The sequence below is a fragment of the Peromyscus eremicus genome, chromosome 4 (genome assembly GCF_949786415.1).
Source record: "Peromyscus eremicus chromosome 4, PerEre_H2_v1, whole genome shotgun sequence".
Lineage (NCBI taxonomy): Eukaryota > Metazoa > Chordata > Mammalia > Rodentia > Cricetidae > Peromyscus > Peromyscus eremicus.
In genome coordinates this window covers 65672461-65699517 of record NC_081419.1, presented here as the reverse complement: position 1 = coordinate 65699517, position 27057 = coordinate 65672461, and the positions used below count along the sequence as shown (strand labels likewise).

Below are 27057 nucleotides of genomic sequence, written 5' to 3'. Positions count from 1 at the left end.
ATGATACAAACTAAAAGAATCTTATACTATAACCAGGTGTGTAGCTTCAGGGTCCACAATTTTCATCACTGGCATTTTTTTTCTGAACAAGTATTTCTCACATTCTTTCTTACTATACCATGTAAAACAGAGTTAGAGATATTATTTGGTCACAGTAAGTACTAAATTCCATTTTATATTATTTGTATCATTCTGGAAGCAGTGATAAACTTGGAAATGTTGTCCAAATGTGACAAAAAGGAAAAAAAATGACAGCACAAGAGGAAGGGAGGGGGTCAGAAGTGACAGTGCTGCAGACCATTAGAGACTGTGAGACTGAGAAATACTGTGGAATATTTTTCAATCCCCTTTTTTTTCAGGATGCAAACAGCAGCATGAAAATGAACACAACCAACATCTTTGCATTCTGGCTACGCATTTTCTTTCAGTGTTTGGCTTTTGGGAATTCAGGCAAATTCCAATGTGAGGCCCATCAGCATCTAGAATGTATGAAGATAAAATCCATTCAGTATTCATAACTCAGTATTCAGTTTTTACTTAATATTCACTTGCTCATTTCTGTTTCTATTTCCCTCTGTGTCTCTGCCTAGATTTTTTTCTGAGAGTTATGGAAAAAGTAAACTCTGCTGATGGAGGACATGGTAAGAGCAATGGATTAGTTCAGGTAAAGTAAAAATACTTGTGAAAACCCTGCTGGTGGATGTAATTGTGTTACTAGTTAGTATAAGAAAGCATCACATGGAACTGTAACTGCTAAAATATGTCACAGTACTAAAATATGTCAGAATCAAACAAAGTAATTGCTGCAGTTAATGATGTACTCAATAATATTGGAGGCATTTGGTGCAGTTCAAAATCTACTGTTTATTAGAATAAGTGATATGTACATGATGCCTAAAATTATCTAGTGAGGTTTACTGTACATGCTTAATAGTGCAATATAATAGTACTGGCATGGATCCTTGAGGATCAGTGTTTTTGTGGGTACTACCCAAATTCATATTATAAAATATTATCCACAGGTATTACCAGCTCAAAGTCTTGCTCTTTATTAGTTGATATACTTGAGTTTAATGCCACAATCATTTTTCAAGTTTTTTAAAAGATATACCTTTTCTCTGTTCAGTTTTTGCTATCAATGCCAATGTGTAATGTACAGTAAATAACTACTTTTAAAGGTATGGGTCACAGAGATACCTCTGTCTGCACTTCTGTATAGAGATTCACTAATATTGAGATAAACTTAGTAACTAGAGATTTAGTAACAGAAAGTGATGGAGCTTGTTTCAAGGGGAAGCTCAATAGGTATTTACTAAATGCCTACTACTGGTTAACTACTGTAGAAGACAGTGTGTGCATCATGACAGAATGGGTTCACAGTCTTACTCACAATTTGCGGCAGACCCTATTCTCAAGAGCTCTTTCTCTGAAACAAGCCTGATAGAAGTTTAAATGGGCCAGAACAACAATGTCACCGAATTTATTCTGCTGGGCTTCACTCAGGATCCTGCTGGGCAAAAAGCATTATTTGTTATGTTTTTACTCATCTACATTGTGACAATGGTGGGAAATCTGCTCATAGTGGGGACAGTGATTGTCAGCCCCTCCTTGGGCTCCCCAATGTACTTCTTCCTTGCCTCTCTGTCACTCATGGATGCTGTTTATTCCACTGCCATCTCACCCAAGTTGATTGTAGACTTACTCCGTGATAAGAAGACCATCTCCTTCACAGCATGCATCAGCCAGCTCTTTATAGAGCATTTATTTGGTGGTGTTGATATTGTCATTCTGGTGGCAATGGCCTATGATCGTTATGTGGCCATCTGTAAGCCCTTGCATTATTTGATTATCATGAATCGACGGGTATGTATCATCTTCTTAGTGATGGCCTGGGCGGGAGGTTTTGCACATGCTTTGTTTCAAGTTCTTACTGTGTGTAAACTTTCTTTCTGTGGTCCTAATATCATTGACCACTTTGGCTGTGACACATATCCATTATTGCTACTTGCATGCACTGATACCTACTTCATTGGCCTTTCTGCCACTGTCAATAATGGGGCCATGTGTATAGTGATCTTCATCCTCCTCCTACTCTCCTATGGAATCATCCTGAGATCTCTTAAGAATCACAGTCAGGAAGGGAGGCGTAAAGCTCTTTTCACCTGTGGCTCCCATATCACTGTGGTTTTCCTCTTTTTTGTTCCCTGTATTTTCATGTATGCTAGACCTGTTTCTAGTTTTCCTATTGATAAATCAATTACTGTATTTTATACTATTGTCACTCCCATGTTGAATCCTTTGATATATACTTTGAGAAATTCAGAGATGAAAAATTCTATAGAAAAGCTCCTGCAAAAAGTGTTAAGTCCCAATAGATTAAGCCTTTCTTCTTGATGCTTATATTAGTAAGCACTATGCAACAACCATGAATAAATTCTAGTAATATATGTTCCATCTTGAACATTCACACTAACCCTTGTATTGTAAAACTGCTTGTATTGTGAATGTAATTTATAAATACTTTTTGTTCTGATTTTTTAAATAACTAATATATTTGCTTATCATATAATTCATTTTTAGTTATCCCATTTAACCATTTTTGATGAATTGCCTATTTTAGTTTATATCAAAATTTCAATAATTTTATTTTTTTCTTACAATGTATTTAATTCATGTTTTTTTCTTCTCTCCCATATCTGCCCAGATGCTTCTACCTTCCTATCTCAACCAAGTTCATGTTCTCTCTCTATCTCCCCCCTGATTTTCTGTACTTCTCCCCTCAACCCTCCCAAAAACAAACATAAAAAACCATCAAAATGAACAGACAAAAAATGCAACAAGAGAAAAAAATTCCAAACCAAACAAAATGACCCCTGCCGCGCACACATACAACAAAGCAAAGCAAACCAAACCCATGGAGTTCATATTCTGTTGGCCAAGTAGTCTTGGACATGGTGTCTGTCTTGGAGTGTGGTTGATACACCTAATAACAGTCCAGTTGAATTCTACTTTTTCCTTGCTCAGTAGAAATCAATTATAGAAGGTTTCTTGGTTAGGTATGGAACTTTGTGTCCACTTTCCTTTCAGTGGTGGTATTTCATGTGGCTTGAATCTGTACAGGCAGTGTGCATGCTGTCCCAGTCTCTCCTAAATGCAAAAGTGTCTGAAAAATGAAGCACCTTGAATTCATGCACCTTTGACAATCTTTCCACCCTCTTTTCTGAATAGGTCCTTGAGCTTGAAGGGATGCATTCGATGGAGATATTTCATTTAGGACAAATGTGATGGTTTTTTTTATCCTAAATGTTTTCTTAATATAATTGGTTTGGTGAAATTCTTTGGGTTTTCCTTTCAACTAATTCTGTATTGTCCTGTTTATTAAAAATCTCTTCTATTTATAGTTTTTCTGCACTACTTTCATTTATTTTGATTAATACAAAATTCTAACTTGATTAAACTCTAGTTTGAAATAATTCTTTGTAAATATTTTTCTAGATTATGATACTTACAATCTGTAATCTACTCACGTTGTTTTGAATTGTGTAAGCGTTGATGTGGTAAATTGACTTAATTTTCATTTTATTCTCACTCATAGTATTTATTTCTATGGTGAGAAACCCACAATCCACCTGCTATGCCTTGTAAACCTTGTTTTTTTAATTATTTTAATAATTGTCCCTTTTGGTTGCCCTAAAATTGTTTCCTAGCTTGATGATGTACCATGTCCTTTATATTTTCTGTTTGTGTTCTTTCGATCTCTTTGCAGACAATTTAATTTGGTGAATGGATCTTTTTCCTAATTTAATTTTTATTATTAGATGTTTAGGTTCTGAAAAGTAATAAAATATATCCTATTAAATCATCTTAATCAAACAATATTTCCACAATAGGATAGCTTTGGCTGGTGGTGTGCTAACTGTGTAGGTAGTTTAGAGAAGAGCTGATATCTTGATCTCAATAAATCTTTCTTTGGGGACCAGGAAAAGCTATTCTGTTGCAAGTCCTAGAATCCAAGAATCCATCATTACTTTTTTCTCAGTTTGTTTTCATCAATCAGAAGTTTCAGATTTTTTCTTTGAGTTTTTGTAATCTGTGTTATTTTAATTATACTTTAAAAATGCTTTCTATTTTGCATTTTCTAGTGATGACAAATTTGTAAGGAATTTAAACTATGAATTCTTTTTTTATTTTATAATTAATTTAATTTTACATATCAGCCATGGATTCCCCTGTACTCCCTCCTCCTGCTCTCCCCCCTCAGCCCTTCCCCCCTCCCCCAACCCACCTCCCATTCCCACCTTCTCCAGGGCAAGGACTCCCCTGGGAATTCAGCTCAGCCTGGTAGATTCAGTCAAGACAGGTCCAGTCCCCTCTTCCCTTCACCTAGGCTGAGCAAAGTGTCCCAGCACAGGCTTCAGGCTCCAAAAAGCCCGCTCATGCACTAAGGACAGGTCCTGGTCCTGGTCCCACTGCCTGGGGGCCTCCCAAACAGTTCAAGCTAATCCACTGTCTCACTTATCCAAAGGGCCTGATCCAGTTCCATGGGGGCTCCTCAGCTATTGGTTCATAGTTCATGTGTTTCCACTAGTTTGGCTTTTTGTTCCTGTGCTTTTCCAATCATGGTTTCAACATTTCTTGCTGATAAATGAAGACCCCATGGGAATAGGAAGAAGCAAAGTGCTAGAGAGGTCTCCCAAAATCCACAAAGATACCTTTAGCGAAAGAGAGGAGGGATTGTATACACCATAAATTCTTATACCTTATCAGGAATCTTTATCCAGTGTGATGAAATTTTTGTCAATTCCTTGGATTTGCTAGACAAAAATGATACCATACTGAAATAAGTACTTTTGTTTCCAACAATTTCTACCCAATATTCACAACATATCTCCTCATTATGCTGATGTATTAGTTAAATTGAATAATAAGGATCATCATTTGAAAGATACTCTCTAGTTTATTTCATTCAGGCATTCAAACTCTATTTATAAATCTCCCCCACTAACAAGGTTTTGGGTTTACTTTAACTGGCCATAACCCCCTTGCAGAATCCTTTAATCTACACTCTGAGAACCTCAGGAATGGCCAGTATCCTGGAGAAGCTTTATCAAAGAAGAGCCATGTTAGGTTGCACACAATTGAATCACCCTCAACATGAAGGGAATTACCTGTTGGTCGTATGATCTATGGAGCAAGAAGTTTTCTTAAATATAATGCTATGGTGCTCTTTCTTCAACATATTTACAGTAATTAAAACTGAAATATGAGTTGATGTTTCAGGTTATCAGTAATAGGATATTTGTGATAATACAGGTTCTTTGATATATTATTTATATAAAAAACCCTGAACAATAGGGAGTCAGAAAATTATATGGAATGAATTATTGAATGAAAATTTTATGCTTATAGAAATCTAATGTTATTTTTCTTTTTGTATTAAAAAGTCAAACTATCCCTTTTTGCAGATGACTTGATCCTATGCTTAAAGTGTATACTAAAGACTCCACCAGAAAATCTTAGTTATGAAAACCATTTTCAATTAAGTGACCGGTTTGCAAAATCATCATTCAAAAAGAAATGGAATGAAGGATGGAAACAGAGTGTTGGTCAGAGTATGGGGAAGGATAACATCTTCCACATATATTGAGTTAATTAACAAATTGCGTGTTGTTGAGATAAGAAATCTATATAATTACTCTTATGTCCCAGGGGCTATCATTGAAGGGGTAGGGAAGTAGAAAGATTGCAAAAGACAGAAAAATGAGGACTGAAGTGAAACCGTGTCTTCTGGTTATGAAAGAAAGCTATCCATAAAACTACAAAATGCCCATATTTTAGAACTAATACCTACCACATATGAAGAAGGACTACCAAATAGAGTGTTTCAGTACTCAGTTATTAATTCAACTCTCTTTTTCATACCTGCCATTCACAGTTCTGTTATTTAATTATGTTAACAGCATTTTTACATCATACCGTTTATAGAAATAATGTAACTAATTAGAAACAGCCATGTTCTCCCATGTAGGTGAGAGGGGCTCTAATGATTTTTTGTCATATCCACTGACTTCCTGCCACACATAAGAAAAAAATTCAGTTTGATTCTTTAGAATCAGAAAGATTGCAAAAGTTAGAAATTTGGGAAGGCAGCTGTAAAACACTATCCTCTCAATATGACAGGGTGATTGCATTCATGCACCCCTATCAGCTGTGGTTGCCTGCACAACATCAAGTCAGTTAGTGTCCACCATGCATTGGCAAGGGCTTCACAGGCCTCTTCCCTAGCTGAGGAGCTATTGGCAGTTAATAGTTTCTGGTTGAGAGGAAGTTTTCTTCAGTGTGTGGCTCCTGGTAGGTTACTAACACTGCATTGGAAGGCCCTACACTAATGCTCATTTAGACTGTCTAGTTGAATACAGTTGGATGTATGAAAAACAAACAAATAAATAAATAAATAAATAAGACATGAGGAGTATGTGGTGATTGGGTCCTAGGATAAGTTGGAGGGATGGAGTGGGAGTGAACATGGTCATAATATATTGTATGCATGTATGAAATTCTCAACAAATATTAAAATCATCAAAATATAAAACAATCATTTATTAAATAATAATTATTAAGTAATTAAATATTTAAAATATTTTTAAGATTTAAAATTTATTTTTAAAAAGCACAAATAGTACAGATGCTCTTCATATTGCAAATAATACATTTGACATTACAGAAATTAATCCATTTGTTTCATAAAAATTAAAATGCTATTGTTTAGTAATTCCTATCAGTTGTAGCTCATATCTAAGCCTTTGTGACACAGTAGAACCAATATGTATCTAAATGTCTGAAGCATATGTGCTCACTATGTTGATGAAAGCAAAATAAGAGATTAGGCTGGAAGCCTTTGAACACTGTCAGTTTGAGGAAATCATCAATGTTTTTTTTTTTTTCTAATAGCAACAATTGCTTAATATTGGAGGGAAAGTAAGAATAAGACAAAAAGAATGAAGATCATTATGGTTCCATCTCATACAGATTCAAGCCTTAATCAATAGCTTTGTTTTTCCAAAAGTTAATACACCAATTTTTAGCACCGATTTTTGAGAGCCAGAAGACCTAGACCTCAGCCTCTGTAGCTCAACACTTTTTGGACTGACGGAGATTGCACTTTGTAGTGGTGTCCTTCACTACAGGGACCAAAGCTGCTGCTATTTCATGCTGGTTTAACAATTATTTGCCTTATGCAAATGCATCATGATGTGCAACTCATAGTTCCTATACATTATACTTTGGACATTTTCTTTTCACATTATAGGTTTTCCAAATCATCTTGGGAGTTAAGTCTCATTGTTGGCAAGATCTGAGGCTCTGACCTCTGGGGATTACAGAGTGAAGAAGCCTGTTAAAGAAAAATTGCTTCATTTAAATTTGTTCCAAATAGTCTAATTAGCTTATCTACTAAAATAGATGTGCCCACACAGTTAATATAAATGGAAGAACTATTTTTCTAATTAAATGATCTAGAGGCCTTTGAAAATTCAAAGACTACCTGGCTGGAGCATGCTTTCATTTGATATTTAGTCCTTGATAGATATAGTTTTCTTGCAGTATTTATCTTTGAACATGAAAATTTGTGGAATGTTTCAATTTTCCTGGACCTTCTACATGCAAGGACATGTTTCTAAACAGGCAGAAAGGGGCTTTAGTGAGATTCTACATCAAGACCTTTAAAGATAGAGGATTTATTTTACTCGTTGAAATTCTTCATCATCAGTGTTTCAAAATTTAAACAGTTACCTCTGTATTATTAGATGCTATTATATTTATGAGGGATGTCAATCTGATCATATCTCCTTAAAGCAAGGCCTCTTTGGAGTGCTTCACTTCAGTGGACTGAAAATAGAAAAAGGTTCTTGATTAATTTAAAGATCAACTTTTTGCATCAGTAAATATTGAAGTTGGATAAATTAATTTCCCTTTATTCTATTAACTGTTTACATACTTGAATAAACACAGATTCTTTTTTGAAGATATTTTCCCAGAAGATGAGACAATCCAACTGTCTTTTACAGTAAGTTGATGTTATATTTAAATATTACTTGATTTTAGGTAATTACTTGGATACACTTACACTTCTCAAGAAGACTGAGATAAAGGGAAGTCTTGTGAAAATGTACTGGGCGCAATCATTTGATATTTGTTCTGTGTTTACTGAACAGCTGTAAGTCACTATTTATTCTCAAAAGAACACAAGCACATGAAAAAATTGTAATCAATACAGTAAAAGACCCTTAATTTTCCAGAACAAAAATTAGACATAAGATATATGTTTGTGATGTCAGCAACAAAACGCATAACTTAAATATTCCTTTCCTAATGTCTTAAAGGTCATGCATTCCCATAGAAAATATATAAATTAGGAAGATTAAACAAAATCACACAAAACCGTACATACAAAATCATAATACACACAGTATTTTTTTATTATTGACTGATTTGATTTTCTATTTTAAAAATAACAAGTGAAAATATATTTTATGTATTAAAAATCAGCAATGGATTTATTATTTTATTTTATTGTACATATTATGTGGATGTATTAAAAAAGTTGTGTAATTATTTTTATATACGTTTAAATGAAGATACCTAGAATTGCATATCATTCAAGTGCTTACCATGTTGGGAAACAAATGTCCATCAAGTAGCTACTCTCTACTCTCTCTTTTAGCTACATACAAAGCACACATACATCTGTCATATGGATGTGTGCTTTTGCATGTAGCTAAAATTATTGAGTATGATAGTATGTATGTAAAGAGTAATCCATAGTGAATTAACTCATTCACTTAGATTTGTTATGTTGGTATTGTAGAGTATTTTGATTATGAGGAGTAGGTGGGGGTAGGATGGGGGAAGTGGGAGGAGAGTGGGGGAACGGGTGGGAAGGGAAACAGTGGTCAGTATGAAAAATGAAAAAAAAACTTTAAACAATTAAAACCTTAAAAAAACCTTAAGAAAAAGAAATTAAAAATGTTAAATTTTATCGTGCTGACTCTCATAAGATCATTTTCTAGTACGTGTATAATACACTTGGAGCCTATTTCCTCCATAACCATCAATTTACATTGCTTTCACCCCACCTCCTCTCATGTATATCTTTTATTCAGAGAGCCTCAGTTTTACATTCAGACCATCTATGCACATACAATTTGATATTTGTATAAAAATGTGGGATCTATGCTTTACCGAAGGAAATGAAATCATTATGTAAAAACAACATGAGCATCCCCTTGTTTGTCTCAGCACTTTTCATAGTAGCCAAGAAATGACAACTTAATTGTCTGTCAAATGATGAATTTATTAGAAACTTTGGCATATGTACACCACAGGATACTATTTAGCCATTAAATAAAAACCAAAATCCTGCTACTTAGGACAACAAGATTATAACTGGAGAAAATTATGTTAAATGAACCTAGCCAAAAAAAAAAGGCAAAGCTTCATAAACTTAACTTATATGTTCAATCTAAAAACACTGATCTTGTAGAAATTGTGAATAAAATAGTGGTTACCCAGATAAAGAGTGACAGAGAAAGAGATGGAAACATGGAATCGATCTAAGCTGCAATTACAAAAGAGCAAGAAATGTCAATGTGCTGTTGCAGTGTTGTGACTGTATATGAGAACTACATACTTCACACTTCAGAAAGCTAGAAGAGTTTTGAAAGGTTTCAACCAAAAATAAATGATAAATATTTGAAAAAAATGTAGGATCAACAAATAAAAATCCATGCAATATTAATGCTTCAGAGATAGACTTAGTTTCCTTATTGTAATCATTTTTAGTTGCAGTCATATTCCTGTAAGTGAAATAGCTTCATTCTTTCCTATGGTTGAAAAAAGTTCTAGAATTATGAAAATATATTTTAAGAAAGTGATTAATGCCTGGCTTAATAATTATTTTTTTCTGAAAGTAATGAACAGAAATTTGAATTTAAAGCATTCATATTCTCCTGTTTTATGGAATTAGATCATTAATAATCAACAGTCTAGTTTATGTGCCTGAATTACATAGACGGAACACCATAGCTGACTTCTGAAGGAAGTGAAGATTTTGCACATGTCCTTAACCACTATTAAGCCATGTAGATGGCTTACTTTAACATTTCATATTTCAACATTAGCAAATAGTCTCTTGATAGATATACATGGAAATTTGTTTTCTTATTATAGACTTTTCAAATCAACTTGGCTGTTAGCTACTCATTCTTGGCAAGGTTCAAGGCTTTTACCTCTAGGGATTATTGAAAAGAAGAAATCTCTTCAAAAGAGATGATCTCATTTGAACTTGTTCCAAATATTTTAACAAGCTTATCTACTTAAATAGTGATGGTGCAAAAGTCGTAGACAGTATTGTGAATATAAATGGAAGAAATGTTTTCCTGATCAAATGACCCAGTAAGCCTCTGGTATTTATCCCTTGATGTATCCTATCCTTGTGCTTTATTCATCATTAGACAGTCTATGGATGGTTTAATTTCCTGGAGTCTTCTACATACAGGGAAATGATTATAACAAGAAAGGAAAGGATTTTGTAGAGAGTCTGAGTGATAGAGACTGAAAGCTTCTGGTTGTAGTCATGAGAAACTTTCACTATTAATGGATGCTTCAGTAATTCAAACCACTGAATTGAAATGTTGAGTATCTCGCTTATTTGTGAGACACGAGGATGCTGCTGAACTTCACTAAAGTCAAAACCTTTTGGATGCCTTTAGTACAACTGACTAAAAGAGAAAAATGCATATAATTAATTGTAAGATTAATTAAGTCTGTGAATTTTTAATTAACATGACCATATGTTAACAATTTCTAATTGTTAGATGAAATTTTATACACACATAAATAATACATCTTTGTACTTTTATGAAGAAATTGTCTTAGAAAGTAACAATATCCACCTAATTTTTGAGTAAGTTTGACATTAAATTTAAATATTTTCTGTTTAAATTTTAACTTATATTCTGACATTTCTCTGAAAGACTTAGATAATAGAAAACTTTGTGGAAATGTGTTTTGTATAGTCTCTTGGTGCTCTTTTGTTGTCTATTGAACATATGTCTTTTCATGTGTTCCATGAGTTCACATAGGTACATGAAATAATTGCAGCCCTACCAGCAAAAGAACCTTTGATTTTTCTGGAACAAAAGTAAGAACCACGTTGTGAGTACACAAGACTACAAAAAAGGAATGCCAGCTAAAGACTCCTGTGATATAATGAAGTACAGCTGATATTTTCTGTCATATGTTCCCACAGGAAGTATGGAAATTAGGAAAACTAAGATGCTAAATATAGAAATTTATCATAAAGTATAATTATATTTGCTATCAGTGTCACAGACTACTTATTTTATTGGGGAGGTTGCACCATTATGTTCTATTTGGCCAAGTAGCAAATGAAAAATTTACATTTTATAAATGACAGTGGTTTATTTATTTATTTTTTTTTTTAATTTTTATTTTGCAATACAATTCAGTTCTACATATCAGCCACAGATTCCCTTGTTCTCCCCCCTCCCGCCCCCCTCACCTTCCCCCCAGCCCGCCCCCCATTCCAATCTCCTCCAGGGCAAAGCCTTCCCCACAGACTGAGATCAACCTGGTGGACTCAGTCCAGGTAGGTCCAGTCCCCTCCTCCCATGCTGAGCCAAGGGACCCTGCATAGGCCCCAGGTTTCAAACAGCCAACTCATGCAATGAGCACAGGACCCGGTCCCACTGCCTGGATGCCTCCCAAACAGATCAGGCCAATCAGCTGTCTCACCCACTCAGAGGGCCTGATCCAGTTGGTGACCCCTCAGCCATTGGTTCATATTTCATGTGTTTCCGTTTGTTTGGCTATTTGTCTCTGTGCTTTATCCAACCTTGGTCTCAACAATTCTCTCTCATATAAACCCTCCTATTATTTTTATTTTATCGGACATTGTGTTTCATGTGCTTTGTTAAAAAGGATGCATAATCATTTTAGATATTTTAAATATGGTGATTAAAATTTGGTATCCTCACACATGCTTAAGTTGTGCAAGATCAAATACCTATATTTCAGTTGCTTGATGCTGTATTTCATTATATCTTAAAATTGTCCAATACATATGTTAGTATATGTAAATATAGAAATGCACAGAGGAATGCCTCCCCTTCTACCATAGACATTTGTTAGTTTGGTATTGTGTACTACTGTACATGGTATTAAAAACTGGATAGTTTTCCTCATGTCTTCTGTGAGTATATGATTTTATGTATCTACTGAAAGTCTAAAACTCATAAATGAGAGGAAATGTAATATTGTTCCTTCTGATACTGAGGTAAATTGACTAATATGCTTATTTCCACTTGTATCTGTGTTTTGTCAAGTGCCATAACTTCACTCCTCTTTTGGGTGATAAAATTTCAGTGCTAGGCAAAGTTTTTTTAAAAATATAAGACTATTTTTTAAAAAGACTTTTAAATTTAATTTTATTTTTATTAAGAAATTTTCTATTCAATTTACATACCAACCTCAGATCCCCCTCCCCTCTCTCCTCCCACTCACAAGTCTACCCCCCCATCCTGCCCCCATCCCCATCTCCTCCAAGGCAAGACATGTTTTTAATAATGGATTATACTATTATTTTTCAAGAAGTGTGTTAGCAGTAGTTCAAAATGAAAGCAGTCATACTATATACTTCAGTGTTTATAGAATCGACCCTTTGATAACGTATATTATATATAGGTCTAGTATGGTGTAGCTATTATACTCTGTTTTTTCCCTATTACATAAATAATCACATAAGACCCTAGAATGTTTGGCCTGTTGAAAACCAATGCATATCAATAGTGGACGCAACTGAACTGTGTAGAAGTAAAATGTAGAAGACAGAATTGGGCATAAGTGATACAATATTCCTATGTTCTATGGCAGTTGGGAACTTCAGGAATGATGCTGATAGATGTTCTGACTCAAATGGAAGCATATATGTGAATGAGACATTAGTGTAAGTTGCATCCCAAGTGCTTCTACAGCTGCTCTGACTCTGCACATATCCTTCTTTATGACAAGTTCATGCAAATGGTATCTTGCTTCTGAGAGCTAGTCCAAATATATATCTTCACTGGTAAATATTGATAATATTTTACATGTAAAAATGAATTTATACACACACACACACACACACACACACACACACACACACAAATAATTCCTAAGAATTGAATATATGAGTTTAATTCAAGTCCAGAAAGTGGTTCATGAGGCACACATATTCTGCTTTTTTTCTAACCCAGAATAGGTCAACATTCCTGTTAACAGACAGAAATTCTCATGACTTATTGTCAGTGGATACTCACAGGGAAACATCCAAGAACAGTGATCATAGCCGCCACTGAGATGTCTGATGTGCTGAGTGGGCAGTGGTTAGACATTTCATAAGAACACCAACAGACCACTCTAGGAGAGGGATATTATGGAAGTCCCTGTGGTACAAATGGTGCAACAGAGGCAGAGGGAGACTTCCTAAGATGGTCAAGATCAGGATGATACAACAGGAATAATCCTCATGCTGTAACCAGGTGTGTGGTTGCAGGGTCCACAGCTTTCATGTCTGCTGTTTTTCTGAATGAGTATTTCTCTGCTGTGAATATTGCTTTGTACAAACAAAACACTGATTGGCCAGTAGCCAGGCAGGAAGTATAGGTGGTACAAACAAAGAAGAGAATTCTGGAAAGTGGAAGGCTGAGACAGAGAGATGCTGCCAGCCATCGCCATGACAAGCGAGATGTAAGGTACTGGTAAGCCACGAACCACGTGGCAAAGTATAGATTTATAGAAATGGCTTAATTTAAGATAAAAGAACTAGATAACAAGAAGCCTGTTGTGGCCATACAGTTTGTAAACAATATAAGTCTCTGTGTGTTTACTTGGTTGGGTCTGAGCTGCTGCGGGATTGGCTGGCGGGTGAGAGAGATTTGTCTTGACCGTGGGCCAGGCAGGAAAACTCTAGCTACATTTCTCACATTCTTCCTTGCTATACCATGTACAATAAGATTAGGGATATTATTTGGTCATAGTAGTTATTAATTTCAATTTTGCATTATTAGTATCATTCAGGAAGCTGTGGTAAACTTGGAACTATTGAGAAAATGTGAAAAAAGGAAAAAAAAAATGACAGCAGTAGAGGAAGGGAAGTGGTCTGAAGTAACAGTGCTGTAGACCATTAGAGACTGGGAGACTGGGAAAGACTGTGAAATATTGTCCAATCTCCTTGATATTCAGAATGCAAGCAGAGATGTGTTTGTACTTATGTTTAGACAATGAATACAACCAACACCTATGCATTCTGACTATACATTTTCTTTGAGTGTTCTGCTTTTGAGGATCCAGGCAGTGAATTCCTTTGTTAGGTTCCTCAGCAGCTAGAATGTATTAAGATAAAAACCATGCTCCAATTAGTATTCATTCTCTCCTTTGTATTTCTATTTCCCTCTATCTCTCTCCTTAGATTTCCCTGAGAGTTCTGGAAAAAGTATACTGTCTGCTGATGCAGGACATGGTAAAAGCAATGGGTTAGTTTAGGTAAAGTAAAAATACTTGTGAAAAACCTACTGGTGGTTGTAATTGGGTTACTAATTAGTATAAACAAGCATCACATAGAACTGTAACTAATAAAATATCATGAGTCACATGAAGTAATTGTGTGCTCAATAATATTGGAGGCATTTGGTGCAGTTCAAAATCTACATTTTTTTAGAGTAAGTGATATGTATATGATGACTAAAATTATCTAGTGAGGTAGAATGTATGCCTAATAGTGCAATTTAATAGTACTGGCATGGATTCTTGAGGATCAGTGTTTTTGTGAGCATTATACAAGTTCATATTTTAAAATATTATCCACAGGTATTACCAGCTCAAAGTCTTGCTCTTTATTAGTTGATATACTTGAGTTTAATGTCACAATCATTTTTCAAGTTTCTTAAAGGAAAGACCTTTCCTCTGTTCATTTACTGCTTTCAATCTCAAAGTGTAATGTGCTTTAAATAACTACTTTTAAAGGTATGGATCACAGAGATAACTCTGTCTGCACTTCTGTATAGAGATTCACTAATATTGAGATAAACTTAGTAATTAGAGATTTAGTAACAGAAAGTGATGGAGCTTGTTTCAAGCGGAAGCTCAATAGGTATTTACTAAATGCCTACTGCTGGTTAACTACTGTAGAAGATAGCGTGTGCAGCATCATGACAGAATGGATTCATGGTCTTGTTCACATTTGGCAGGCCCTGTTCTTCTGTGCTCCTTCTCTGAAACAAGCCTGATAGAAGAATAAATGGGCCAGAACAACAATGTCACTGAATTTGTCCTGCTGGGTTTCACTCAGGATCCTGTTTGGCAAAAAGCATTATTTGTTATGTTTTTACTCATCTACATTGTGACAATGGTGGGAAATCTGCTCATAGTGGGGACAGTGATTGTCAGCCCCTCCTTGGGCTCCCCAATGTACTTCTTCCTTGCCTCTCTGTCACTCATGGATGCTGTTTATTCCACTGCCATCTCACCCAAGTTGATTGTAGACTTACTCCGTGATAAGAAGACCATCTCTTTCACAGCATGCATTGGCCAGCTCTTTATAGAGCATTTATTTGGTGGTGTTGATATTGTCATTCTGGTGGCAATGGCCTATGATCGTTATGTGGCCATCTGTAAGCCCTTGCATTATTTGATTATCATGAATCGACGGGTGTGTATCCTTTTATTAGTGATGGCTTGGGCAGGAGGTTTTGTACATGCTTTATTTCAAGTTCTTGCTGTGTATAAACTTCCTTTCTGTGGTCCTAATATCATTGACCACTTTGGCTGTGACATCTATCCACTATTGCTACTTGCATGCACTGATACCTACTTCATTGGCCTTTCTGCCACTGTCAATAATGGGGCCATGTGTATAGTGATCTTCTTCCTCCTCCTACTCTCCTATGGAATCATCCTGAGATCTCTTAAGAATCACAGTCAGGAAGGGAGGCGTAAAGCTCTTTTTACCTGTGGCTCCCATATCACTGTGGTTTTCCTCTTTTTTGTTCCCTGTATTTTCATGTATGTTAGACCTGTTTCTAGTTTTCCTATTGATAAGGCCATTACTGTATTTTATACTATTGTCACTCCCATGTTGAATCCTTTAATATATACTTTGAGAAATTCAGAGATGAAAAATTCTATAGAAAAACTCCTGCAAAAAGTATTAAGTCCCAATAGAATAAGACTTTCTTATATTACTAAGCACTAGGCACCAATCATGAATAAATTCCAGTAGTGTGTGTTCCATCTTGAACATTCACACTAGTCCCTTATATTCTGAAACTACTTTTATTGTGAATGCAATTTATAAATATTTTTTGTTCCAATTTTTTTCATAATTAGTGGTGTTGTTTATAGTATTATTAATTTTTAGCTATCATTTTTAACTAATTTTGATGAACTTCATGTTTGTTTATGTCATAATTTCAATAAATAATTTTCTTTTTTTATTAAAATTTTTTTATTTGTTTTACATACCAATCACAAATCTCCCTCTCATGCATCCTCCCACTCCCCCACAACCTTCTCCCACCAACCTATGCCCCATCCCCTCCTTTGAGAAGGTAAGGCCTCCCATGGGGGTCAGCAGAGCCTGGTACATTCAGTTGAGGTGGCTCCAAGCCCCTCCCCCTGTATCAAGGCTGTGCAATGTGTCCCACTATAGGTGAGGGTTCCAAAAAGCCTGCTAATGAACCAGGGATAGATCTTGATCCCACTGCCACGGCCCCCTTAAACTGTTCAAGCTACACAACCCTCTTGCTTATGCAGTGGGTCTAGTCCAATCCCATACAGGCTCCACAGCTATTGGTTCCTAGTTCATGAGTTCCCACTAGCCTGGTTGATTTATCTCCGTAGATTTCCCCATCATGATCTTGATGCTCCTAACTCAGGATCTTTCATCCCTCTCTTTAACTGGACTCTTGGATCTTTGCCTAGTGCTTGGCTGTTGATCTGTGCATGGGCTTCCATCAGTCACTAGATGACGGCTCTATGATCCAACTCAGGCACTGTCTCCACTACTGTTGTTATTCTACATGGGTGTCATCCTTGTGGATTCTGGGAAACTACCCTAGTGCCAGGTTTCTCCTTATCCCCATGATGTCTCCCTCTATCAAGATATCTCTTTCATTGCTCTCCCACTCTGTTCCTGTTTCAGCTTGACCATTCTGTTCCCTTATGTTCTCATCCTTCATCCCCTACCCTCTATTGTCCCTAGTTTACTTAGGAGATCTAATCTATTTCCCCTTCCCAAGGTGATTCATGCATCCCTCTTAGGGTCTTCTTTGTTACTTGGCTTCTCTGAAGCTGTGTGTTGTAGTCTGGTTATCATTTGCTTTACATCTAATATCCACTTATGAGTGAGTACATAGCATGTATGTCTTTCTGAGTCTGGGTTACCTCAATCAGGATGATATTTTTTAGTTCCACCCATTTGTCTGCAAATTTCATGACGTTATTGCTTTTTATCATTGTTTATATGTACCACATTTTCTTTATTCATTCTTTGGTTGAGGGGCATCTAGGTTGTCTCCAGGTTCTGGCTATTATAAATAATGCTGCTATGAACATGATTGAGCAAGTGTCCTTGTGGTATAATTGAGCATGCCGTAGGTATATACCCAAGAGTGATATCATTGGGTCTTGAGGTAGATTAATTCCCAATTTTCTGAGAAGTCACCATACTGATTTCCAAAGTGGGTGTACAAGTTTGCACTACCACCAACAGTGGAAGAGTGTTCCCCTTACTCCACATCTTCTCCAACATAACCTGTCATCAGTGTTTTTGATCTTAGCCATTCTGCCAGGTGTAAGATGGTTTCTCAGAGTCATTTTGATTTGCACTTCTCTGATGACTGAGGATGTTAAGCAATTCCTTAAACGTCTTTCAGCCAGTTGAGATTCTTCTTTTGAGAATTCTCTTTTAGATCTGTAGCCAATTTTTTAATTGCATTGCTTGGTATTTTGTTGTCTAATTTTCTGTGTTCTTTATATGTTTTGGAGATTAGCCCTCTGTTATATGTGGGGTTGTTGGATATCTTTTCCCATTCTATACGCTGTTCTTTTTCTTACTTACTATGTCCTTTGCCTTACAGAAGATTTTCAGTTTCAGGAGGTCCCATTTATTAATTGTTGATGTCAGTGTTTGTGGTACTGATGTTATATTCAGGAAGTTGTTTCATATGCCAATCCATTCAAGGCTACTTCTCACTTTCTCTTCTATCAGGTTCAGTGTAACTGGATTTATGTTGAGGTTTTTGATCCACTTGTACTCAAATTTTGTATATCGCAATAGATATGGATCTATTTGCAATCTTCTACATGTTGACTATTTTTGATGAATTGCCTATTTTAGTTTATGTCACATTTTCAATAAATAATTTTCTTCAAATTTTTTTCATACAATCTAATTTATTAATTTTTTTTTACTCTCATCTCTTTCCAGATCCTTCTTCCTTCAAATCTCAACCAACTTCAGGTTGTCTCTTTCTATCTCCTTTCCTCTATATCTTTTTCTGTTTTTCATTCTCAACCCTCACAAAACCAAACATAAAAAAACCATCAAAATAAACAAACAGAAACTCAACAAGATAAAAGTTCCAAACCAAACAAAATGAACCATGCCTCACACACATAACAAACCAAAACAAACTAAACCCATGGAATTCATTTTATGTTGGTCAACTACTCTTGGACATGAGACCTGTGCTGGAGTGTGGTTGATATACCTAATAGTCCATTGAAAAATATTTTTCTTCCCTCTCCCAGCAGGTGTTAATTATAGATGGCTTCTTGGTTAGATATGAAACTTTGTTTCTTTTTTCTCTTTTCAGTACTCGTTTTTGTGTGGCTTGAATCTGTACAGGTAGTGTGCATGCTGTCACAGTCTCTATGATTCCATACATGCAAAAATGTCTGAAAAACAGAGTTCCTTCAAGTCATCTACTACCTCTGTCTTTGGAAATCTTTCCACCTCCTTTTCTGAATAGGTCTTCAAGCCTTGAAAGAGAAAGCATTAGGTGGAGATATTCCATTCAGGACAAATGTGATGTTCTTCATCCTAAATGTTTTTTTAATATAATTGTTTCAGTGGAATTCTTTAGGTTTTCCTTTCAACTAATTCTATATTGCCATGTGTATTAAAAAATCTCTTCTATTCATAGTTTTTCTACACTACTTTCATTTATTTTAATTAACAAAAAATCCTCATTCAATTAAACTTTAGTTTGAAATAATTCTCTGTAAATAATTTTTCTAGATTAATTAAGATACTTACAATCTACAATCTACTCATGTTTTGAGTTGTGTAAGCATTAATGCGGTAAATTGACTTAATCTTCATTTTGTTTTTACTCATAGTATTTATTTCTGTGGTGAGAAACTCACAATCTACTTGATATGCCTTATAAACCCTATTTTTTATTATTTTAATAATTGTCACTTTTGGTTGCTCTAAAAATATTTCCTAGTTTGATGACATACCATGCCCTTTATATTTTACATTCATGTACTTTTGGATATCTTTCCAGATAATTTAATTTGATGAATGGACCTTTTCCCTAATTTTATACTCAGTGAAGTAGGTTTTGAAAAGTAATAAAATATATCCTGTTAAATAATCTTGTAGCTGGAGAGTTTCTCCCCAGGTCCTACCAAGCCCTGCAGCCCATTAATAAAATAATCATTCAGACGCTTATATTACTTATAAACTGTATGGCCATGGCAGACTCCTTGCTATCTAGTTCTTACTTCTTAAATTAATTCATTTCTATTAATCTATAAGTCGCCAATGTTCCATCTTTTTACCTGTTGCCTTTACATGCTCCTCCCTGGATGGCAGAGTGGAGTCTCCCCCTCAGCCCTCCTGTTCCCAGAATTCTCCTCCCTCTTTGTCCAGCCTATATTTTTTACCTGACCACTGGCCAGTCAGCACTTTGTTTATTAACCAATCAGAGCAAGACATTCACGGCATACAGAATATCCCACAGCACAATCTGATTCAAACAACATTTCCAGAATAGGAGTATCTTTGACTGGTGGTGTGCTAACTATGTATGTAGTTTAGGGAAGAGCTGATTTCTTGATGTCAGTAAATCTTTCCTTTGGAGAACAGGAAAAGCTATCTTTTGCAGGTCCTAGAAACCATCAATAGTTTTGTTGTCAGTTTAGTTTGTTTTTATCAATCAGAAGTTTCAGATTTTTTTCTTTGAATTTTTATAATTTGTGTTATTTTAATTATACTTTTAAAATTCTTTCTATCCTGCATTTTTTAGTGATTGTGACAAATATATAAGTAATTTAAATCATGAATTTTGAAACTTCATCAGGAATCTTTATACAATGTGATGAAATTTTTATTAATTACTTGGATTTGCTAGATAAAAATGATACCATCTGACATAAATGTTTTTGTTTCCAACAATTTATACCCAATATTTACGACATATCTCATTATGTTGATGTATTAGTTAAAAAATATCTCTTTCTTTCTCTCAGTCTCCATCTATTTCTTTTTATTATTTCTCGATTCCTCCCTCCTCACTCCAAGAACCCTTCAACAGGTTGGGGATGGTCCTGGACAATAAACCAACAATGGCTGTGGTTGCCTGCACAACATCTAGTAAGTTAGTGTTCTGCCTCGCATAGGGGAGGGCTACATAGGCCACTTCCCTAGCTAAGGAACTGTTGACAGTTAATAGTTTCTAGGTGATAGGAAGTTTTCTTCAGTATTTCCTAGGAGATTACTAATGCTGCAGTGGAAGACCCTGCACTAATGCTCATGTAAACTGTCTAACTGAACACAGTAGGATGTATGAAAAATAAATAAGTAAATAAATAAATAAATAAGATGTAAAGTTGGGAGATTTATGTGGTGGTGGGGTCCTAGGAAGAGTTAGAGGGATGAAGGGGGTGAGAACGTGCTCAAAATCTATTGTGCACGCTTATGAAATTGTCAATGAAACAATAAAAATCATTTTTAAAAAGCACAAAGTCATGGATCTCTGCATCCAGATCCCTCAGTAGTTGGATGAGGTTTCTAGCATGACAATTAGGGTGTTTGGCCATCCCATCACCAGAGTAGGTCAGTTCAGACTGTCTCTCGACCATTGCCAGCAGTCTGTTGTGGGGGTATCTTTGTGGATTTCTGTGGGCCTCTCTAGCACTTTGTTTCTTCCTATTCTCATGTGGTCTTCATTTACCATGGTCTCCTATTCCTTGTTCTCCCTCTCTGTTGTTGATCCAACTGGGATCTCCCGCTCCCCCAAGCTCTCTTTCCCTCGACCCTCGCCCTTCACTACCCCCACTCATGTCCAGGCTGTTCATGTAGATCTCATTCCATTTCTCTGTCATTGGGTGATCCCTGTGTCTTTCTTGGGGTCCTGTTTTCCAGGTAACCTCCCTGGTGATGTGAGTAGCAGTCCAATCATCCTTGTTCCACATCTAGTATCCTGTTATGAGTGAGTACATACCATGATCTCTGGGAGTCCAATTAGCGAGAATGAGAAGGGTTTATATGAGCGAGAATTGTTGAGACCAAGGTTGGATAAAGCACAAAGACAAATAGCCAAAAGAACCGAAACACATGAAATATGAACCAATGGCTGAGGGGTCACCAACTGGATCAGGCCCTCTGAGTGCGTGAGACAGTTGATTGGCCTGATCTGTTTGGGAGGCATCCAGGCAGTGGCACCGGGTCCTGTGCTCATTGCATGAGTCGGCTATTTGAAACCTGGGGCCTATGCAGGGTCCCTTGGCTCGGCCTGGGAGGAGGGGACTGGACCTACCTGAACTGAGTCCACCAGGTTGATCTCAGTCTGTGGGGAAGGCTTTGCCCTGGAGGAGATTGGAATGGGGGGCAGACTGGGGGGAAGGTGAGGGGGGCGGGAGGGGGAAGAACAAGGGAATCTGTGGCTGATATGTAGAACTGAATTGTATTGCAAAATTAAAATTTAAAAAAAAAGCACAAAGTCTAGGGATGTTTTTTATGTTGCAAATAACACATTTGACATTACAGGATTTAACCCATTTGTTCCATAAAATTTAAAATGCTATTGTTTAATAAGTCCATCACCTAACAGTTGTAGCTCACATCTAGGCCTTTGTGGCACAGAAGAACCAATATGTTTCTAACTGTTTGGAGTATATGTGCTCACTGGATTGATGACAAACTAAAATAAGAGATTGTATTGGAAGGTCTTTCACACTGCCAATTTTAGGAAAATAACAATGTCTTTCTAATAGCAACAATTGTTTAATATTGGACAGAAATTGAAGGATAAGATAAAAAGAATGAAGATCATTATGGTTCCATCTCATACGAATTCAAGCCTTAACCAAAAGGTTTGTTTCTCCAAAAGTTAGAACACTAATTTTCAGCACCAAGAAATGAAGAAGGTCCAGCTCTCAGCCTCCATACCTCAAGGTTTTTTTTTTTTTAACTGATTGAGACCGTGTTTGCTGTGGTGTCCTTAACTATAGGGACCAAGCCTGCTGCCATTTCAGCCTGCTTTAATCATTACTTGCCTATTGTAAATGCATCATGATATGCAACTCACAGTTCCTATACATTGCACCTTGGAAATTTTCTTTTCACATTATAGGTTTTCCAAATCATCTTTGGAACAAGCTACTCATTGTTGGCACGATCTGAGGCTCTTACCTCCAGGGATTACAGAAGTGAAGGAGCCTGTTCAAGAGTCATTGCTTCATTTGAATTTGTTCCAAATATTTTAACTAGCTTATCTACTAAAATAGATGTGCCCATAGAGCAAATATAAATATAAACTATTTTCTAATTAAGTGATCTAAAGGCTTTTGAAAACTCAAAAGACTGCCAAGCTTGAGAATGCTTTCATTTGGTATTTAGTCCTTGATATACTATGGTTTTTGTAGTGTTTATCGTTGTTTATGAAAGTCTGTAGATGGTTTCAATTTTCCTGGACCTTCTACATAGAAGGACATGTTTCTAAACAGAAAGGAATTGCACTTAGTGAATTTCTACTTCAAGATATTTAAAGACAGAAGACTTCTTTTACTTATGGGAATTCATCATCAGTGTTTCAAAATTTAAACCATCATCTTTGTGATGTTAGGTACTACTACATTTGTGAGTGATGTCAATGCTATTGAATCTCTTTAAAGCAAAATCTCTTTTGAGTGCCTCACTTCATAGGCTGAAATGAGAAAAATTTATAATTAATCTAGATGTCAATATTTTTGTGTAGAAAATAATGAAATTTGACAAATTAATATTCCATTTATTCTATTAACTTTTTTATACTTGCATAAACACAAACCCTTTGTTTTTTTCTGGAAGATATCTCCCCAGAAGATGAGACAATCCAACTGTCTTTTACAGTAAGTTGATGTTATATTAAATGTTCCTTGATTTTAGATATTCGCTTGGATACACTTACATCTTTCAAAAAGATGTAAGTGTAAGGGAAGTCTTGTGAAAATATACTGGGTGCAGTCACTTGGTAATCTTTCTGTGTTTACTGAACAGCTGTAGGTCACCATGTGTTCTCAAAGAAACATAAGCATATGAAGAATTTGTAATCAATCAATACAGTAAATGACCCTTTATTTTTCAAAACAAAAATTAGACCTAAGATGTATGTTTATGATGCCAGCAACAAAACACATAACTTAAATATTCCTTTCCTAATGTCTTAAAGGTCATGCATTCCCATAGGAAATATATAAATTAGGAAGATTAAACAAAATTACACACACAAAGTCAGAATATACAAAGTATTTTTATTATAGACTAATTCATTTTATTTTCTATTTTATTAAATAACAAGTGAAATACATTTTACATATTAAAAACAGCATCGGATTTATTTATTTATTTATTTATTTATTTATTTATTTATTTATTTATTTATTTATTTATTTATGGTTTTTCGAGACAGGGTTTCTCTGCGTAGCTTTGCACATTTTCCTGGAACTCACTTGGTAGCCCAGGCTGGCCTCGAACTCACAGAGATCCACCTGGCTCTGCCTCCCGAGTGCTGGGATTAAAGGCGTGCGCCACCACTGCCCAGCTGGATTTATTTTATTTTATTGCACATATAATGTAGGATGCATTAACAAAGATGTGTAATTATTTTTAAATACATTTAAATGAAGATATTTAGAACTGCATATCATTCCAAGTGCTTAGCATGTGGGGAAACAAATATCCAAGTAGCTACTCTCTACTCTCTCTTTTAGCTATAAACATATACAATACATATATACAATCTGTCATTTGTATATGTGCTTTTGCATGTAGCTAAAATTATTCAGTATGATAGTATGTATGTAATGATTAATCCATAGTGAAGTACCTCATTCACTTAGATTTGTTATGTTGATATTATAAAGTACTTTACTTAAAAATTAAAAATGTTAAATTTTATTGTGCTGACTATCATAAGATCATTTTCTAGTAAGTATATAATGCACTTTGAGCCTATTTTCTCCATAACCATCAATTTACATTCCTTTCACCCCTCTGCTTCACTTATAGCCTTTATAAAGAGAGCTTCAATTTACCTTCATATCACCTATACATATCTGAATTTACAAATGTATTAAAATTAGGGATCAATAATTAAAAAATATGGAATGTTAGTGTTTCAGATATGGACTTAATTTGCTTAATATAATCATTTCCAGTTGCATTAGTATTCATATAAAAGATGTAGCTTCATTCTTCTTTATGGTTGAAAAAGGTTCCAGATATAGTACTGTGTTTTAAAAAGATGATATTAATGTCCATTTAATTAATAAATTTTCTTAAAATAATTAATAGCAATTTAAATGGAAAGCATTCATATTCTCCAATTTTTATGGAATCATATCTTTAATAATCTATGGTATAGTTTGCACGAGTTTAGATATGATGTGGCTGAAGGACTCTGCTCTCACTGTGTTGTATAATAACTATATTGGCTTCTAGAAAATTTGTTCTGGTGGAACCCAGTGCTGATTAAAGAAAGAAATGTGCTAACACATACAGAAAATAGGTGTGAAAGTTACGGAACTGGAGGTTTTTCTATGCTTATGCTTTAGTACATGTGTGCCTGCATCAGTCTGAAGCTTCAAGTACAGCAACTGTAGATCATCTACAACAGGTAACAACAGAAATGTTTTTGAATCATGTAGAAGGTTTATCATAGCTGCCAGTTGAAGGAAGTGAAGACAGCGTGTGGCCTTACCCACTATTCAATCATGTAGATGAGTTTTCCCTTGCTAGTTTCACATTTGACATATTCCTTCACAGGTAACTGTTGTTAGCACTTAAATGTAATAGACTGCAATATTTCTAATATCCTCTTAACCTGTGTCCTAACTGTTGATTATGAGGCACTCAGGGACTATTTTTTCTACCCAGGAGTATGTTTGTAATAATTGTTAAAAGGGATTCTCGTGGTTTCTTGTGATGATACAGTGACAGAAAACAGCATTACTATTAGATAACATTCATTTAGATGTCACAAGTAGTGAGCAGAGCATGAAGAAAACTCAAATCTAAACAAAGCACCCTAGGATGCAGATATTGTAGTTCCCTGTAGTAAGATAGTATAGGTAGTAAGTGAGTGATCTTGACATTGTAACACCAGCCCATGACCCAGAGTCCACAGAATTCACCACTGTGCTACTCTCTCTCTTTTTCAAAGTGTGTCTGGGATTAATTCATGGTACATTATGAATAATAAATCTAGAGTCACTATTTAGTGTAATTATCATATCTCATTTATTACTAATTAGCAATATTAATATAGTGAATATAAGCTTACAGATCATATACATGTGAAAAAAGAAAACTATGACAGCATCATGAAAAAAGATAGTTTTGAACTGATGGTGCTGGAGACAAAGAGGCTAGAAAAACTCGTAAATCATGTCGTCTAATTTCTTTAACTTAAAAAGTACAAAGGGAGCCATGTTTGTAACATGTTTAGTAAATGATCCATAGCCGTGTGCCTTCCCACACTAGTTAGAATGTTTCTCTGAGCATTCTGTACTTAGAGATCTGGAAACAGACACTGAATTTCTACTTGAGCACCTCAGGACCTAAGAAGCATCACTGTCCATCTTCCAGTTTCTATTGCTCCTGTTTCATCACCCAGTTTATCACAGGAGTTCTGAAAACAAAAGCGTCAACTAGGAGAGTAGTCAGTGACAGTTGTGGGTTAGTTCATTTCAGGTCAAAATAGGTGGGACAACTATGGTCCATTTAAATGTGTTTAAGAAATGTGAGAGACAGTGATGAAATGGACAGAATTGTAGCTCTGGAGAACCTTGACAATTAGAATCAGATAAAGGAACTGCCACAGATGGTACTGTGAAAATTAATGTTAGAGCTATTTGATACAGTTCAAAAAGACTTTTGAGACTGAATAACAGATATTTGAAGAATAGAAGCCTTTTAAAATATACCATGCTTCTGTATATAGTTAACAATATAATAGCATTGAAAGGATGATCCAGGGCCATTCTTATTTTGGGTACCACACAGATCATATTGTGACATTTTCTTCTATGATACTAAGAGTCAACACTCTATGAATACTGGTTGATAGCTGTAGGGTTTATTGACATCACTACTTTGCATTATTCTTAAAAGGAGTAATACTTCTATGTTTTGTGATGTAATGTGTTTTCAATAACCAGTTTTAAGTGTATGAATGAGAAAGACACCTTTGTCTGCTCTTCTGTATATAAATAAACTGAGGATTTGAGAGAAATGCTAATATCTACAAAATTATTAGAGCAGAACTATTGAAAATCCCCAAGAGGAACTCAACAGGTGGTCGCTGAAGAACCGCTGAGATTCACCAATGTAGAAGATACTGATGAAGACAGGCCTTCTGGTGGAATGGAAGTGTAGGTTTTGATCACAATTAATGTCATGTCCTGTTCTCCTGAACGGATATCTCTGAAACAAACCTTATGGAAGAATAA

General features: G+C 35.5%; 2 protein-coding genes across 2 annotated transcripts; both read left to right on the top strand.

Annotated features, from left to right (window-relative positions):
* The first annotated feature begins 1452 nt into the window (after window positions 1–1452).
* LOC131908348 (olfactory receptor 4A5-like) lies at window positions 1453–2394 on the top strand. Its single transcript, XM_059259402.1, has one exon. It carries the CDS (start codon window positions 1453–1455, stop codon window positions 2392–2394), a length of 942 nt encoding a protein of 313 aa, XP_059115385.1.
* A 12961-nt stretch (window positions 2395–15355) lies between these two features.
* Window positions 15356–19555, top strand: LOC131907807 (olfactory receptor 4A5-like). Its single transcript, XM_059258894.1, has 2 exons — window positions 15356–16261; window positions 19478–19555. The coding sequence occupies exons 1-2, from the start codon at window positions 15356–15358 to the stop codon at window positions 19553–19555; spliced, it is 984 nt and encodes a 327-aa protein (XP_059114877.1).
* The last annotated feature ends 7502 nt before the right edge of the window (window positions 19556–27057 follow it).